This window comes from Castanea sativa, chromosome 5, assembly GCF_040712315.1.
Source record: "Castanea sativa cultivar Marrone di Chiusa Pesio chromosome 5, ASM4071231v1".
Lineage (NCBI taxonomy): Eukaryota > Viridiplantae > Streptophyta > Magnoliopsida > Fagales > Fagaceae > Castanea > Castanea sativa.
The window spans coordinates 6,835,149-6,854,063 of NC_134017.1; the positions used below are offsets into that span (position 1 = coordinate 6,835,149).

Genomic DNA, 18,915 nt, shown 5'->3' on the forward strand with positions numbered 1-18,915 from the left:
GATTGAACATTTCATGTGGATTCTAGTTAGCTCAACTAGTAAAGTTTCTAATAGTCAAATAAGATATTAGAGGTTCAATTCCCGTCTATACCAAAAATTGATTGGTATCTTGGTCTGATGAATTATCATCAAGAGCAGACGCCATAGGTTGAAACTTTAAGATTGAATATTTCATAATCATTACGGCAACAAAATGGTTCTTCCTACATACACAATGTCTACTTTTGACATCCCTACAAAGGTGTGTGACAAGTTGGATTCTTTGACTAGAAAATTTTGGTGGAATCCAAAAAACCCAAATGGAAGGTATTTGGCTTGGTTGGCTTGGGAAAAACTATGTCTACCTAAAGGAACTGGAGGGATGGGATTCAGAAAGAGCAAGGATTTTAATAAAGCTCTTTTGGATAAACTTGCTTGGATGATTGCCTCAAAAATGGACAACTTGTGTATGAACTTATTAAGAAGCAAATACAAGGTCAAAAAGAATTGGATTCAAAGTGAACCTTCCAAAAATGCTTCCCCAATTTGGAAAGCAATTGAGAAAACCAAATCCCTTATTCTAAGGGAGCTTGTTACCTTGTTGGAAATGGTGCTTCCATTAACGTATGGGTGGGCCCTTGGATTCCTTGGCTAGCTGGGTTTAAACCAAATCCAAAGGATGACTCAATTCAACTAAACCCTTTGATGGTGTCTAACTTGATATCTACCGAGGATCATTGCTGGAACCTACCTCTACTAAATGAGCTATTTAATCCTGAGTCAGTTAAAGCCATCCAAAAAATACATATTCTTTTGAGAGGCAGAGCTGATAAGCTAATCTGGGTTCCGGACAGCAAATGGGCATTTTCTGTGAAATCTGCATATAAGGCTAACCAAGAGCCTCCTTGTGGAAGTTCCATAGTGCAATGGCAAAAAATATGGAAGATCAAATCTCATGACAGAATTAAAATGTTACTATGAAGGATTGGGGCCAATGTGTTACCAACCAAAAACAACTTGGCAATAAGAATAGGGACATCTGATCCAAACCGTGTGTTTTGTGGTAGAGAACTTGAAACAACAACTCATCTATTCTTTCATTGCCAAGTAGCAAGGCCATCTGGTTTGGCTGCAGTTGGGGTAGAAGAACTGATAAAATGAATATTGCATCAAACGAGGACATCCTCAAAGTGGGCTTGAACTTGGATGAGCTGAGTACACTTCAAATGGCAGTCACTATGGAGGCTATATGGCATCTCAGGAATCAGGTTTGACACAATGGCTGTGAGGTGAACATCATGTCTACCATATGCAATGTAGAAAACAGAGTAAAGAAATATCTTATTGCTTTGGACCATGAGCAGGACAATGATAGGAGAGAGGAATTGACTTCATGGATTCTCCCTCCTAAAAACTATATAAAACTAAATGTGGATGCTGCTGTCTTACAAGCTTTCACCTCCTTAGTTGTGGTAGCAAGAAATGAGTTTGGAGAGGTGTTAAAGGTATGGGCTAAAATTCATGATTTATGCACTCCTACTCAAGCTGAAGTAGTTGCAATTCTGTGGGCTCTAAGCTTGGCTGCTGCTGAAAATTGGTGCAACATCATTGTGGAGGGGGATTCAAAAATATATTAGGATGCCCTATCCAAAGCAAAAGAACCATCTGATTGGTCCATCTCCTCCATCATTCGAGATGCTGCTGACATGAGTGAATCTTTTGATAATTGTGAGTTTTGCTGGGTTAAGAGATTTCTTAACTCAGCAGCCCATTCAGCTGCTAAACATGCTATTGCTTTTAAAGCAAGTTTCTTGTGTAATGACTGTAACTTGCCTCTCCCTATCTTGAAAGCTTGTAGGCAAGATTTTTGTGCCTCCTTTTGTTCATGTTAATCTAATGAAATGGCAGATTATCACCAAAAAAAAAAAAAAATTTCATATCTCCATTTTTATTTGTTTTTTTGGGGTGGGGGGGGGGGGGGTTGCTTGCTTGCCATCCCAAATGGATGTGAAGAGAGGTTGGGCTAATTAAATGACTATTCACTCAAAATGAGAAAATAATTGAGATTTTGATTTTCTTAAAGCCAAAACTTAGAGGGAAATACAATTCTTTATGTATTTTTATTTATGTTTCTTAATCAAATTCAATCATATATCCACGTGACTAATAAGACATACGATTGAATTCAATTGTAATTAGAAAAGATAATATCATTTGAGTTGCATCGGTCAATGCAACCACATTATTGAATATAATTAAGAAGCCCAATATACAGCACCTAAAAAACTATACCTCATAATTTTCCCTAAGTTTTACCATTTCCTTACTTTAACTATCACGGATATGGAATGAAACACACACACACACACAGAATGATGATCAAGTTAACAGTGTAATTTTAAGCAATGTTACATGCTTAATAATTTTTTTTATGGGATTGATATTTTGAAAACCTCACAATTAATTATATTACATATTCTCTATGGTCTTATCACACATGTAAGAATTCATGCCAATTGGATATTATTTACTATTCAATCTATAAATTCATACGTTATGCATAATTTTATAATACAAAACTTAAATTTTTAAATATTTTATAAATGAGATAGTTAATGAAATTAGATCACCTTAAAATTTTGTAAGTATGGAGAGCATAAAGAAAAAAAAATCCAATGGTGAATGTTTCCAATTCGCATCCAATGGTGTAAAATCATATATATTAAAGTGAAAATTGAGAGAAAGTTTAATCAAGACTCTAATTTTTATTTTAATTGTACTTCAATTTGTGCCAAGTGTTTTTCTAATTTTCTTATTAGTTAATACCATGTGTTTCTAGATTTTGAATGCACTCATATTCCATGCTGAGTGTCCTTTTTATATATCTCTAGTTGGGATTCAGATCCTCTAGAGTTCTTAGGGTACTCTACCAGTAGATTTCATTAAATCCTAACCACTCTTTAATGATTTAATGGTTTAGATTCTGTCATGTCAGCATTTCATTAATAATATTCTTGAAATAATAAAATAATGTTGTAAACAAAACAATTAAGATGATTGTTAATAAAATGCTGACATGGCAAAATCTAGACCATTAAATCATTAAAGAGTGGTTAGGATATAATGAACTCTACTTGGTAGAGTACCCTAGGAACTCAAGAGAATCTGAATCCCTCTAGTTGTGTGCCAATTATAAATTCATGTATTTAAACTTAGTAAATATAAAAAGAGACTCACTGTAATTTTATTATTATTTTATGTAAAATTATGAATGTGTACCATTTATTTCCTATTGAGTAAACATTATATCCTTCCTCCAAAAAAAAAAAAAGGTAAAACATTATGTGTATATATGTAATAAAACAGTGATATGCATCTAGAATATTTCCTAGAGTGTCTCTTAAGTTATATAATTCAACGGAAGTATTATTTTGCATTGACAAATGACTATATGAGAACTAATGATATGCTGGGACGTTGATGTATTACAAGTGTTGCACTAATTCAGTCGGTTCCCTTTTTCGGTTTTCTGGTTGTTTGGATCTGAAAATATGACTTCCTATTACAAGTTTGGTGTCAAAGAATAATTGCACAGTGACTTAATTGAATAATGACATTTACGGCATAGCTAACAGCCAAACACTGACAATGGTCATTTGTACAAATGTTTCACAAAGTATGTTACAGACAAAGCACTTCATTAAAGGTACTAATGGAGGGGACAAGGTCACAAGGGAGAGAATATTATGAAGAGCAAACTTTCTGTGAATATAATTTGAAAAGCAATATCGAAAAAAGTGCCTTCACATTCTGATGAACCTTCAGCCTAACATATGGTAATGAAATAGATGAAATAAACTGTTATTGTCTCATCTCAGTTGGCTGATCTTGAAGTGAATATATACTCCTCATCAAAAGTTGACTTCTTTTCAATGATTCAAGGTGCTAAATTAGAAAAGCTTTGTCCTACTATAATTGAAGTTGATTTTTTTTTTTTTGTTGCTAAAGCTGGTTTAAAGTTTAAACTAACATTTGCCCGATCACTTTATAAGACCATTATTATATGCATTTGTGCTAGGGTTTCGACAATGTTCCAAGGAAATATGAAACAAAGTATCCAACGTGATCAAGGTGGTTTCTGACGTAAAATATGACCGTATTGAACATAGCCTTAATGGAAACAGTTGCGGATCGATGGCTGCCAAAAACCCTCCCAAATACTACAAAGAAATAAAATGCAAAATATATTTGAAGTTAACAAACTAGCTAAACAAGATGCAAAATACATTCTCAAAACCAAAAAAATGTATCATGACCCAATAAAGCATTAGTTACATCTACGCAATACCATAAGAGGAATAGTCAAGTATAATTAGGAATCTTCATAATCATTTCTATAGCCTAGATTAATCAATTACTTCGACTACTAGGGGCAAAGCTAGAAATCTTTATTTGGGGGCTAAGTTATGGCACTAATATATCTATCAAGACCATCCCTCTCCCCCCCCCTGGCACTAATATATCTATCAAGACCATCCCTCTCCCCCCCCCCCACACACACACACACACACACACACACACACACACACACACACACACACACACACACAAGCGTTTTTTTATTATATAGACACACACACCCAACAACAACAAAAAGTTTAGTATTTTCAACTAAAATTATGTTTGATGACGATCTTTCATAAAATAAAATTTATTTTTACCATTTTCATAGTGAAATTCTTAAAAATTTTCATTTTCAATACAAATTATCAAATTTTATACTAAAGTAAATAAAAAAAAATCTTTCAATTGAACTAATGAAATTTCAAAAACATGGATGATCTAAAACTTGGAGGAATAAGTTAAGTTCCGAACATATTTGAACCTATTTTGTTCTAACCCATTATAAGGAAATTAAAGAGATATTTCATATGTAGTTTTAGTGATAAGATTTTTTTTAATAAGTTAGTAACTAGTTAATCGTCACATAACAAGTTTAAAAAAAAATAGATTCAAACATATTTGGTGTCAAACTTTATCTAATATTTAACAGACATAAGAGTACATTTTATAGTAAAAAATAAAATTGTGAAAAATAAAGTTATATCTCTATAACTATTAGACCAATTTTTTTTTTTTTTTAAGAGTATCATTGGACTAATTTAAATATTTGGAGGGGCCAACTCTTCTTTTTGTAGACTAAATTTTGAAAACATTAAAATAATTATATATATTTAAAAAATTCAAAATTTTGGGGGGTTCTGCACCTGTCGACTACGACACCCGAGTGGTAGTTCAATAGACTTAAAAACATGCCATGAACTCATCTATTACAGGATCAAGCTTTCATGAAAATTCTTTTAGGCGACCCCTAATTCATTAAAATATCGTAATCTAAAAAATCACTGTGTGTACATAAGAATTCACCAGAAAACATGTGCCTGTAAACTGTCTCATGTAAAAGCTACTAATATTGTAATTCGTTTTACAGATGTGACTACAAAAACATGAAAGTATGAAACCTAATTTCGAAAAAATTTCTTTAACAAAAGTAATTTTTTTTCAAAAAAAAGACCCTAAAGCATTGACATCGCTTTCCTGCGGTGAAACAGGCTGCCAAGCACCTATGACTTCGTATTATTTGTTGCTTCTTAAAGAAAAAGTAAGAGTTTGGAATGCTTATGATGGAAGAAATAGGACCAAACAAGATTCTTGATTTATTCCTGCACATGCAACAATTAATAGCACCATACTCTTTTGCTTTATTTGTTGAGCCATCATAGGACACTAGAAGCAAGTGATTTTTGTTTTTTTATCCAACTTATTGAAGAAGTACATAAAAAAATAGCAGGGTTATTTTCATTTGTCTTCATCTTGAAGAGGATTGGTTTTGGTATGTGTCATTTTCAGTCAAAAATTACTAGATAATTTATTTTTATTTTTTGTTGTCCCTACCTCTCTTTGTTCCTCCTTTGATGACATATTCAAATTACAGATGTTTAATACATTTATGCAATAAAAAAATCCAAACAAGGACACAAGAACACAATTATTTCTTATAAGGCATAATATCTTTTGCAAACTTAACCTTTAAAACAAAAGGAAAAAGGTAAGAAGAAAAGCCAAATATAAGATTGGCTTAGAGAATAAAGACTATATAGATGCTATGATCTTTTTGCACTGTAGATACACATGAATAGGAATGATACTAAAAAGAAGTGGATTTCTAAAAGTTTTGGTTAATTAGCAACAAAAAAGCTACTTTATTTGGTTAAGCAGCGAGTTTCTGGGGTCGGGCAGTGACTTTCGGACCTGTGTAAGAATTGTCATGCATATATATGCACCTCCTAGGTTCCTATAAAGTAATGTACGTATATAGTGATCGCAAGAAAGCACAATAGTAGTCATGAACAAAAACGTGTAATTACACATGAAACTCAACTCCACCTAACTCGTCACAAAGATTTTACCTTAATGTCATTCACATGACAAAGAAAAAATATAATTAATAACTTTGTCTAAACTAAATATATGATCTATCATCCTGTCACATTGACAATTACAACAGATTCTCTTAATTGACAGCTAAAAAAAGTGAAAAAAAACCCAATTACCATGGATCTTTGTTTCTTCATGAATCGATGATAATTCACAGCCACCAATAATAGGAGAGACATGCTGATCTCATTTTGTACCGCACTACAAATCATGGATTTGATTCATATGAAAAGTAAAACAAGAATTTTTTTTTTATTATTCAATTTATATAAAGTAAAGCAAACAAAACTAGAATGTGTGCCCCATGGAATAAAATATAAAAGAGTTAAACAAGAAAAATGGTCATCCTATAAGGCCCCACTGCCCCCACTTTGCTCTTCCTTCTCTTCATGGCAACCTCCCCATGAAAGAAAGTAAACACATTTACTCCAATTGACGAAAGCATCTCATTCCTTTTCTTCCCTTCACTTCAAGATCCCATCAGTTGTCATCTAAAATTTTTTACAGTTTTTGGTGGCATCCTGATTTCTTGCCTTTGTTAGCGCATTCGTCCACGTGGAAAGTTTGCGAATCGATCATCATCTCTCATTTTTGTAAGCACATAAAACAGATACATATATGCAGTAGAAAGTAGTCAAAGTTTATAACGAATCCGGGATACTGTCTAAAACCTTCAGAATATGTCCATAACCTTGTAATTGACACATGAACCAATTCTATTGTGTTGTCTATTTGATTTGATGATGCATAAGTCTTTCTGTGTTGTTGTTTTATTATCAATCTCATATCTTGTGTAATTGCTCGAAGATGCATGGAATGTGATTAAGTGAATCACAAATCACTATAAATTGTAAGGATGATGGTGATACATGTGGTCCTTTCAACTAACTAGCTAGCATGAATGTTGGGACCATAATAGATGGTGAATTTCAACACAGCTAATACAAGAATATAAGGATGTTACTGCACTACTCATTTTTGTTCCTTAAGTGGGGTTAATACTAGAGAAATGTCTCATAAAGTTCAATCAGAGCTCCTTGCATGATTGAAAAAGTGTTCTTATATATAATACTGAAGTCCAAAGTTGTCCTGAGATTACTTTTAGAAATTTAGGTCAATAATATATGTACCACAACTTTGTATACTTGAGTGTTCATCATATCGGCGTCCCAATTTTAGTCAAGTTTTGGAACCAATTCCAGAATTAAAAGATTGATCTGCTTAAAGTATTAGAATTTAGAACAAGTAGTAAAAACTTTCAGATATGTTCAAATGCGTTTTGCTAATTGGTTAAATCAAATTTTGCCATGGATAGTGGTGATAGTGTAGACCTTTTGTGTATGGGTTCTTACTAGGTATATAGGTGAGCATTTGTGGTCCTTACCAAGGATAATAAATATTTTGCTAAAGATGGGTCAATTTCAGCCTGCGGTTTGATCTACTCGGGAATAAGAGAATCAAAAGCTTCAATAAGGAAATGGAAAAATATATCTTGCAAACAATCATAGAGAACCATTATTATTCTAATAATTGCTACAAGGAGATTATTTTCTTTGTGGATTATTCTGTAACACGCCAAAATAATTAGAAAGAATCAATTCCCTTACTATTTGTAATTTTGTCTCTTTGCCGTCAAATAATAGCTGGACATATCTAAGCCATCTTGTATCTTCGTGATTAATTTTATTAAATACTATAATTGTTAGGTCCACCGGACTAGATGTTGGCAATGCATGATAAAAATGTTAAGTCTTGTTGAATTTTTGAACCTAAGATTGGCTGAAAAAAAACAAAGTTTCTGTAATCTCGACTAAAAGTTTGACAAATCGAGAATCGCAAATTCAAATTTTCAAATCTGACATGATTCATTTAGATGACTTTACAAGTGAGTTTTTGTAGATCCAAGCTTCCACCTATTCAACTGCTGAGAGTTCAAGAGGAAATAAAGAAAATTCAACGTGGTATTACTGCTGTAGTGTAGATCTTGTTTGAAGCTATAGAGTCATCCTAGGGTTTGTTGTAGATATAATATCTTCAAAAGGTTCTCAGAGCCACAAGGGGGGACTTTGTGCAACATAGTTCACTAGTAGAAAAGTCCATGGATTTAGAGCTACACATGGCCTTGTTAGTAAATACTATATGAGGTAGCAATAGCTTAAAGTTAAGTCCATTGAATAAACTTTCATTCTATTTAGTTAATCTTTTTACCTTAGGATTGATAGGTTTGAATTCCTTCAGGATTTTTATTGTAGGACAAATCATTGGTTTTTCTAGGATCACCATATTGTTGTGTTCTATATTTTCCGTTGCATTTATTGGTTTCTTGCTTAATTGGTGTCATTAAATTTGTGAAAATAATCTGAATTCATAATTGGTTAATTATTTAAGTTGGTTAATTACACTATAAATCATCCAAGGGTCTAAAAATCCTAACAATAACTTCCTTGATATTAACTTGGACAACTTCTTTTAAATAAAGCATAAGCAATGGATGAACAAAGACTAATCAGCAACAAAATTTAGACTTATAATATGAATCTAATGTCTAGTCAATAGTACGTCATAATTAAATTCAGCCATTGGTGAAGCCCAAGTTAAAGCATTGTAGCCATATATATATAGTAGTCATGAACATAGGGGAAAAGCCCAACATAACCACAAATGTACAAAGAAGAGAATAGGAAGAAGAAAGAGAAATCCTATGATCACATAATGGAAATAATGAATTACTAAAAGCAAGCATCTGGTTATGTAGATAGCATAATAAATCAACAAAAACTAGCCAACAACGCGTATAAAAAACTATTATGGAAGATAATGTCTTCGCGAAATCAAATTGAGCCATTGAAGCCCAAACTCAAGCATTGTAGCTATATATAGTAGTCAAGAACATAAGGGGGAAAAGCTCAACATAACCACAATGTTAATAAGAGGATGATGTGCTATGTCCATAACATTTTCACAACAAAATATAGATGATAAGTTATTATTGGTTTAAATTTAAATTTACAATCAAAATTACTTTTTAATCTGCTAATAATAACTCCTAACAAACTGCCACTTATGATTTGTTATGAAAACATTATAAACATAACATTTATCCAATATTAATTTTTAAGAATAAATAGGAAGAAATAGACAAATCCAATGATTACATAATGCAAATAATGATTTCCTAAAAGTGGGCATCTGATTATATACAAAACACAATGCATGCAACAAAGACTCGTCAACAAAACTTATAAGAAACTACTGTGGAAGCTAATGTGTTCTCATAATCAAATTAAGGGATTGAAGCCCAAACTTAAAGCATTGTAGCGATTTATAGTAGTCATGATCGCAAGGGGAAAGGCTCAACATAACCACAATGTTAATTGTTAAGAAGAAATAGGAACAAAGAGGCAAATCCTATGATTACATAATGTAAATAATGATTTCCTAACTATAAGCAACTAATTATATACATATTAGGAATATATTTTTATGTAATTGGCATATCCTTTGATAAAATGCATTTTACTTGTATCTAGGTAAATCTAAGTAGGTTCAAGATGATTATTACAAGTGATTAAATTGAAGACATGAAAATTACTCAAAAACTGCTCAAGAAAAGTGCAATCTGCAGGTATCGATACCTCCTCGACAGAAGCTCAATCTGTCAAGATTCATTAAAACTCGACAAATGTCTCGATTTATCGAGCTTATGGGATTCAGTTTATAGCCAGTAACATTTTTTTTTCTTCTAAAAGACTATTTGTTTATGAGTTTGTATAATCCTCATAAAACTAGGAAAACTCAAGGTTTGTGGGTTTGTATGATCCTTATTGGACTAGGAAAGCCCAAGGTTTGTATAAACCTATTTAAAATAGGAGAGTCCGTTAAGCTCATATTTAAAGGAGGTGGAAAAAGAAAAAACCTTAGAGAGCTTCATATGGTTTTCATTTTGAAACCCTAACCTCCTCGTACAGAAGAAATAGTTTTTGTTGCGTTTCTTGTACGTTTTTTAGTTCTGTAACCAAACAAAGTCTCTTGCACCAACGTTGAAGATCTTATTAGTGTTTTTATGTGAATCTACTACAAATCAACTACAACAATCAAAGGGTTGTTGTGGTGTTAGTCATGTATTGGGATTCGTGCAAAAAAGTAAGCCACGTAGTCAGATCCGTACATCAATTGGTTAGTCATGTATTGGGAGCCGTGCATTAAAAATGAGAGATTGTCACTATGGAACAAGTCCAATTGTGTATTAAGATAAGAGTTCAACTGTAAGTTGATATAAGGTACTAGGATTCTTTTACTTGTAACCACTTGTTGTGATAATAGTGAATTCTTGAGAGTTGTGACCTTAAATTCACCCGGTGGGGTTTTTCCTCGGTGGTTTCTCCCATTTGTAAACAAATCACCCATGTCAAATTTAATTTTCACTGCATTTAGTTATTTGGTGATTTGTTTGTACTACCACGCGTATTGCATGTAATTGAATCTAATTAATTGACTTGGCTAATTAATTAGTTAATTTATCACAATGGGTCAATACATTTTTGGCCTATCAATACAAAACATAATAGATGTAACTATGGTTGTCAAAATCGTGATTCAAATTGTAGGATCGTACGATTTTATGATCCCACCTCACCAAAATGTTTAGGATTGCATTAGGATCGTAAAAATGATAGGATCGTATGTAGAATCGTATAGGTTCGTAAAGGATTGTAGGATTGTACGGTATCCTACCAATCCTACCAAAAACATAAATTTTTGGTTTTTTTTATGGGATTAATTTTTTGTTTTGATGAAGCTTTAAGAGTTTTTATTTTTTTTTCATATTGTGATGGTATGGTTTTTTGTTTTTTATTTTATAAAAGTATGTTAAGCTAAGTAAATGTTTTCTAGTTTCTAATTCACTTATAATCAAAATGAAGGAATGCTTCGTCATTTATAAATGAAGAATTTAATGTTGGCTTTGCTACCTTTTAATATTGTTAAATTTGTTTGATTAATATACTAATTTGTGTTCTAATATTACTAAAATATTTTTTTATATATAATTTTATTAGTTATGCTTGTATTTGTATATTGATTGATTGATTTTTTGAGCATGCTCTTTAATTGTTGCTAAACGGTATAACTTCAATAACTGAGTATGAAATTGTATCTTAATGTCTTTTACAGCTCTAGTATACAAATATATAATATTTACATAGATGATGAAATGAATGATGATAATTAGGAATTTAGGATGATGCTTATAAGAACCTTAAAATGTGAATAATTAAATATTCACTTTACCTAAATATTCATCTTGGTTTTTTTATTTCATATTGGAGTTAGCTAGTTTCCATTTGCTAACTTATTTTGGTTTTTAAACTTAAAACCTAGAACTTGGAAAATATTTTCCATATGTTTTGATAAATATTTTGGTATTTGGTTGCTAATTAAACATGTATTGAAATACATTAGGTCAAAACTTAAATATATTTTTTTCATTAGTATAGACTTAGCGATGTATGACATGCAAATTACATCATATGATGCAAATCTAAGTTTTTTTATGGATGAATTTATAATTTACATAATTATTCAATATACAAAGCCATTATTAACGTGTTTTTTGCTTTAAATCTATAAATATGTATGATCTTACGATTCATGAACTGATTCTACAATCTACGATCCTACCTACCTTCAACGATGTTACGAAGGATCTCAATTTTGAAAACCTTGGATGTAACAAAGACTAGTTAGCAACACTTAATAAAAAACTATTGTGGAAGCTAATATGTTCTCATAATTAGATTGAGCCATGGAAGCCCAAACTTCAAGCATAAATTGTAGAGATATATAGGCTATAGCAGAGGCGAACAACTGAAAAGTGAACTCAGCAACAATATAAATGTTAAAAAAGATCTATATGAGAGATGCTACGTCTACAATATTTTTACAATATTTTCACAACAAATCATAGGTGGTTAGTTGTTATTAGTTTAAATTTGAACCTAACACTAAGATTGCTTTTTTTGCCCAACAATAACAACTAGTAACAACTTACCAATTAAGATTTGTTGTAAAAATAATGTGGATATATCATTTCTCTATATAATAATAGGAAGAAAGAGACATGTCCTATAATTACATGATCGAAATAATGATTTCCTAAAAGTAAGCAGCTGATTATATAAAGCATAATGGATGCAGCAAAAAGTAGTCAACAACAAATTATAACTCACTCTCAAAAAAAAATATATATATATATATATAACTTATAATAAACTATTGTGGAAGCATAATATTATGTCTATAATATTTTTACAATATTTTCACAACAAATCATAGGTAGTTAGTTGTTATTAGTTCAAATTTGAACCTAACACTAATTGTTTTTTTGCCCAACAATAACAACTAGTAACAACTTACCAATTAAGATTTGTTGTAAAAATAATGTGAACATATCATTTTTCTATATAATAATAGTAAGAAAGAGACACGTCCTATAATTACATGATCGAAATAATGATTTCCTAAAAGTAAGCAGCTGATTATATAAAGCATAATGGATGCAGCAAAAAGTAGTCAACAACAAATTATAACTCACTCTCAAAAAAAAAAAATTATAACTTATAATAAAATATTGTGGAAGCTAATGTGTCTTCTCATTAATCAAATCAAGTTGTGAAGAACCTTGTAACTTATTTGGTTAGTGTTTATTAGTATTTTCAAATAAGACATACAATGTTCAAATCCCCTTATCTCTAACCATCGAATTATAAAAAAATAATTAATAATAATAATAATGACAAATACTCAAATCAAACTACGGAAGGAATTAGAATTCTATCTCTGGGAGCTATTTGAAATTTAAGGATAAAAAATAGAAATAAAAGAGTAAGAACAAAAATATAGAATTTTTTTTTAAGTACCTTTGATTTTAGAAGAAAAAAAGTACGAAATGTTAAAGAATCAATTTTTTTTTAGAAAGGCCATATGTCATGGGCCAACCAGCCATTATTTTTTCATTTCTTTTTAAGCCTCCTTTTGACCATTTTAATTCTTATGAGTCAAGTGTAATTATTGGGACCAAAGCCACTATGAAAATTCACTTATCTAGAAATTTTATATCTATAAAAAAGAAAGTTTTAAAACAGGAAAGGCAGCATAGGGCCCAGGGGGTTTTCTTAAAAAAAAATGAAGTTAGGGTGCCTTTGGGCCAGTAGGGGCCATGGCCCCTTTTGTGCTAAGGTAGGTCCATTATTCAGCTAGTGAAGCCCGAACTCAGCCATTGTATGCCAATAGTAACTATTGGAATAGGAGAAAAGCACAAGGTTAAGAATATTATTAGGATCGAAATTGGTTGGTTGATGTTTTCTCTGTCCATTTTGCAGTTCAACTAGCACTTTAGATTGAGATAAATTAACTAGAAGTAAAGCACTCTACCAAAAAAACAATGGCTTTGATGATTTTTCAAATTAATTTAAAGAAATTTCTAAATATACTCTTGACACACAAGAAGTCTAGTACATTAAGCACAATACAACACTCCTGAATATTCATGGAACCATCCAATACAAACTAAATTGTACAACCCTGTCTCAGGCAGCTCTTCATCCAGAACTTCTGTGTTCCTAGTGCAACTTATGCATGAAAACCACATAGTTACATACACAAACAATACTTTAACTCCTAGACACAACACAAAGGTATTCAAACCTTGTCTGTGAAGTCCTACTTCTATGAACATATTCACTCCTATATCCATAATTTAAGTAACCATATCACATCCAATTCTCCTGAAATTGGTTGGAGTCATAAATCACATCCAATTCTTGTACATGCCAGATAATTACATAAATCAAACCTTGTCTGTGAAGTCCTACAAACATGACAAATGCCATTCAATCTTCATTGAACAACCCACATCAGAAATTGAAGTAGTGCATACTCAATTCCATGAACACAATCACTCTGAATATCTCTACTTCAAGTGCTCATATCTCAAGCAATTCTCCTTTTATTTTTTGGGTATTTTACTCAAAACGGTTTCAATATTGCAAGGGGCAACAGGCTGTTGAACTCCCATATATTAAACATTTAAGTTTGACCATGTATCTTAGTACTTATGGCAACTCTTACTCTCCCAACGATATCTTACCTGATCAGCCCTACCCAATGGTACTGGTGGGTACAGATCCTTGCTCCAATTAACTGAAGGATTAGAACCAGCACTGCTTCTTGTATCTCCATTAGAAACTACCATTGGTTTGCTATGAAACTGAAAATCCTCCATGAAATTCCTCTGCATACTATGTGAAAGAAACTTGCAAGCTCTTTGCTTAGCCTTGGTTGACTCTGTGAGAGTCATGTAGCTGGGTGTAAAGATATTCCTCTCCTCTATTGTTTCCTTCATGAGAGTTTCACTGGACATTAGAGTTGGAGATGCAAATGAGGATGAAGTTGACGCACGACTCTCATCATATAAAGATTCAGAACTTGGGGTGGAAGATGATGAGCTACTAATTTGACCAACTGTAAAAGGTTTAGCTGAAATCCTGGTTGTGACATTGTTCCTTTTTACTTTCACTGAGTCATAAGCTGAAGAATATGAAGGAAAACTGACAACTTGACATTCACTTTTCCTAGACAATGGAGTCTGGTCTGAGAGATCAGTATGGAATTCTTCCATTAATCTGCTTTCCCATGGCTTGGCCGCCATCCAACGATCTAACCAGCTCCATCCTGTGCTGTTCATATCCAGCCTTTGCTGCTTGAGAGAAGTCACTGGCTTGTTGGTTCTTGTATTTGGACTAGCAGTCATTCTTGATTGCTGAAAGCAACATATTCAACATGATCAATGACTAAGTAAACATTTAAAATCTAACTGAAAAACAATAATCTCTTTCCAGGAATCTTTAACTAGGCCATGTATTCATTTCATTAACTATCTTACCAAAGGAAAATAGTTGGGTCCTCTCAATTTCATTACCTGTTGAGAGCGGGAGTATGCAATTGCTCTCTCCCTCTTGACAGCTCCTTTTTGCCGCAGTTGTAGCTTTGCTCTAACTTCATCAATAGTTCCTGGACTATCACACCATCCTTGCTGAGGACAGTCAACATACATATTATTAACAGTGTATATTCACTAATTACATCCTCACAATAATAATACTATAAAATCTTGAAATAGCATATGATACCTCAGCCTGCTTGATGCGATCAGCAAGATTGCGATGTTCATCCAACAGTTTTTGCACAGCTAGCCCTTCTGGGGACATCCTCACACTCCGTGCCCTTACTCGAGCCTGAACCCGAACAAGAGCCTGCATGCATCTTAGTGTTACAGCAGCTTGCTTCCTTACCTGCCGGCCACGAAATATAGCTTGAAGTCTCACCACTGCTTTCAAGGCCCTCAATGCCTGTCTTGCCTGCAATTATGTAATTAAGGCCACTAAAAAGATGTGCCTAAACGGTATATCAAAAGCACAAAAGAGGAATATAAAATCACTTAAATGAGATTTACTTGATTATGGGATTTACTTCTGTGCAAAATAGTAAAAAAGAAAAAAGAGAAGACAACATCAACCAAGCATGTGGACGGTTAGAACAATGTGATCTACAATTAATGGAATCCTTCCCAAACAATTATCAAATTGTTTATAGGCATACAGAAATCACATAGCTGCAACACCCCAGTCCACACACAGGATCATTGAGGAAGTTTCCTGGGCTAAATTCTTAAAGGGCTGATACTTGGGATGGTCTAATAATCTTACTCTTCGCTTGGTTGCTTACAATACAGAGGAATGCAGGTTAATGCACTTCTAATACTGACTTTTCCTCTTGTTTTGATTTGAAGGAGTGAAAAAACCGACTCAATAAGCAAAAGAATATTATTTTACCTATAATTGATGAGATAGTGACACTGTTTCTGGTGTAGTAGATAATCAAAAAGTAAACTCATAGTCATGCTATATCTTTTTTTCTTCATTTTCTTTTGTCACCAAACAGAAAGTCTACAAAGTAAATCGAAATAGACACCAATGCATGCAGCCTCCTAATTTTCTAGCTTTGGCCCATTTTCCTTCGAAGTAGCTAAGGAAATAAAACTCTCAAAAAAGAACATGTTGAACCTATCAAGTGTTAAGATTAGATTACTTCATTGTGTGATTGAACTCAAACTTCCAACCAGTAAAATTTGGAATTCAAAATGACCAGAAAACCTCAACCTTACTAACTAAAGATACATTTACAGTTATTCATTGAGCTCAATCCAACTTTTCAACAACATTTATTTGAATTTGTAGATGCTAAAAAGCATTAATTTTTCCTTCAAAAGGTAAATGGTAAAGCTTTTACAGATAAAAATTGAGCTCAATTCTATACTTAACACCCAAAATTGGATGCTATAGTGCCCAAAAAAACTTTTCATCCAAGGTATAATAAATAAGTCATAATAGTCATATATTTAAATGTGACAGAGAATTAGATTAACACATTTAAACTTCAGACTTCAGAGTATTGACATCTAGTGCTAAGATTAGAAGCTTTGGGACAGTAATTGAGATCAATTTCGCAAACCAACATTCTAATAAAGGAGAGCAGGCTATGCTGCTGAGCTACAAGGATCATGGCTAAAGTTTTACAAGTTTATCTGAAGCTTGTCTAAAAGAAACATATGATATCTAAAATAAGAGCATCAAAAGGCTGTTTGAGTTATAAAATAAATAAAAAAAAAAAAAAAAAAAAAAAAACATGAAGTTAAAACTCACAGTGACTCGTTAATATTTTCACAATCTATAGCTTCACATTCTTTATCTGTATGCTACATAGTACTTAAAACTGCAAAATCAGAGACCTTTTGACTAATAAGGAAAGATCAATTTATATATAACAGTTACTGATTATCAAAAACTGGTGTAAGTTTATAATAACTGCTTTGATAGTTTTTTGAGCACATACTTACTCATCAGCTACCTAAGATTAGAACAAATAATTACTTAGAGACCTCAACTTTACGATCTACAGCTAAATAGTTCCTTTTAAAAACCGGAAAACCATGCCTAGATATTACCGTTTGATAAGAATAAACCAAAGAATATTGAGAACAAGCAAAATTAGAGAGACCCAATTACCAGGAAGCCTCGAAACACGGTTTGGATGCGAATGGTAGCCCATTCTTGCTTGATTACCATGAAATTTTTTGGTGGAGCTTTGACCACAGCAGCCATGGCAGCATTGAAAGAATCTGACGCCTTGTCCTTCTTCATACCCTCTGATGAACTCCTCCATAGCCTCCATTTCTTCTTAGTACTCTTGTCCCCTACTACCTTGTCCTAAGAAAACAAAAGCAGAAACAATGAAAACACAGGAAACAAGAGAAAAACAGAAACGAGGAGTTGGGGTTGTAAGTTTTGGCTTACATGGTTGGTTGTACTTGTATGGAGCTTCTTTAGAGTTATAAGAGATTTTAGCCATTTTCCTGAGGCACCCATTTGAGTAAAAATCACTTGGAAACGGATTTGTGTTTAGAAAGCAGAGTGTTTTCAGAAAATGCTTTTGGAAAAACAAAAACTTGACACTGCAAAGAGCGCTCTGGCTTAAGTTAAAGTGTCAAGAGTTAAGACTTATTAAAGATTTAAGGGTTTAATGGGGGAGACAGTTTGAAATTTGAAATTCGAAAAGGTGAACGGAGAAATAGTGTGAAGAAAAGAAATACTATAACGGATACTAAAGACTTTTTGGTATTTTATATAGAGATGCCGCTCCATGTAAGAAATATTCTTATTAATAACCCTTCAACGGTCGAGCTTTTGTGGCTCTTTGCTTTCCAACTTTTTATAACAAAAGCTATACGTAACACAAACTTTCTTCTTTCATTTGAATTATGATTAGTTTTTAGTTGGATGATTTGATTAGGTCTACTAAATGGGCAATTTTTCTTCTTTTTTATTTCAAGGATGAAACAGTTGCCTGATTTTTTTTTCTTTTTAATTTTAAAACAATTAGATATATCCCCCTATTGTAAATTAGCTGAAATTATCTTGTGCTCTATCTTGTAACACTTACATTCCTTCTAGTTAATTATAGGTCTCATTGGTTTGCGCGTCCACATCTCACGTTTGCCTTTTTTTTTTTTTCTTTTTCTTTTTCTTTTGTTTTGCTCAACTCCTCTTGCACTGTTCATAAAATGAACAGTGCTAAACAGTAGTGAACAGTAATGAACAGTCACTGGAAAATATATTTTTATTGTTTTCAGCAAAATAAGCGGTATCCAAACGCATACTATGGGTCCGTTTGGATAGAACTTATTGCTGAAAACTGAAAACTGAAAACTGAAAACACTGTAGCAAAATAATTTTAAAATGTGTGAATAGTACCGCGGGACCCATTTTTAATGAAAAAGTTACTGAAAAGTGAAATTTGTGGGTCCATGAACAGTGCACGAAT

General features: G+C 32.5%; 1 protein-coding gene across 1 annotated transcript; it reads right to left on the reverse strand.

Annotated features, from left to right (window-relative positions):
• Window positions 1-13,971: 13,971 nt before the first annotated feature.
• On the reverse strand, window positions 13,972-18,188 carry LOC142634174 (protein IQ-DOMAIN 6-like). Its single transcript, XM_075808463.1, has 5 exons — window positions 17,889-18,188; window positions 17,601-17,801; window positions 15,666-15,893; window positions 15,455-15,568; window positions 13,972-15,295 (listed from the first exon to the last, which is right to left on the reverse strand). Exons 1-5 carry the CDS (start codon window positions 17,958-17,960, stop codon window positions 14,582-14,584), a joined length of 1,329 nt encoding a protein of 442 aa, XP_075664578.1. The 5' UTR covers window positions 17,961-18,188; the 3' UTR covers window positions 13,972-14,581.
• Between the last annotated feature and the right edge of the window lie 727 nt (window positions 18,189-18,915).

Bases quoted from the DNA above. Each gene is read 5' to 3' on its own strand.
- LOC142634174 (XM_075808463.1), bottom strand. From the start codon at position 17,960: ATGGGTGCCTCAGGAAAATGGCTAAAATCTCTTATAACTCTAAAGAAG. The intron at 17,802-17,888 runs GTAAGCCAAAAC...TTGTTTTCTTAG, and splicing joins ATACAAGTACAACCAACCAT to GACAAGGTAGTAGGGGACAA. The intron at 15,894-17,600 runs GTAATTGGGTCT...ACATAATTGCAG, and splicing joins CCGTGTTTCGAGGCTTCCTG to GCAAGACAGGCATTGAGGGC.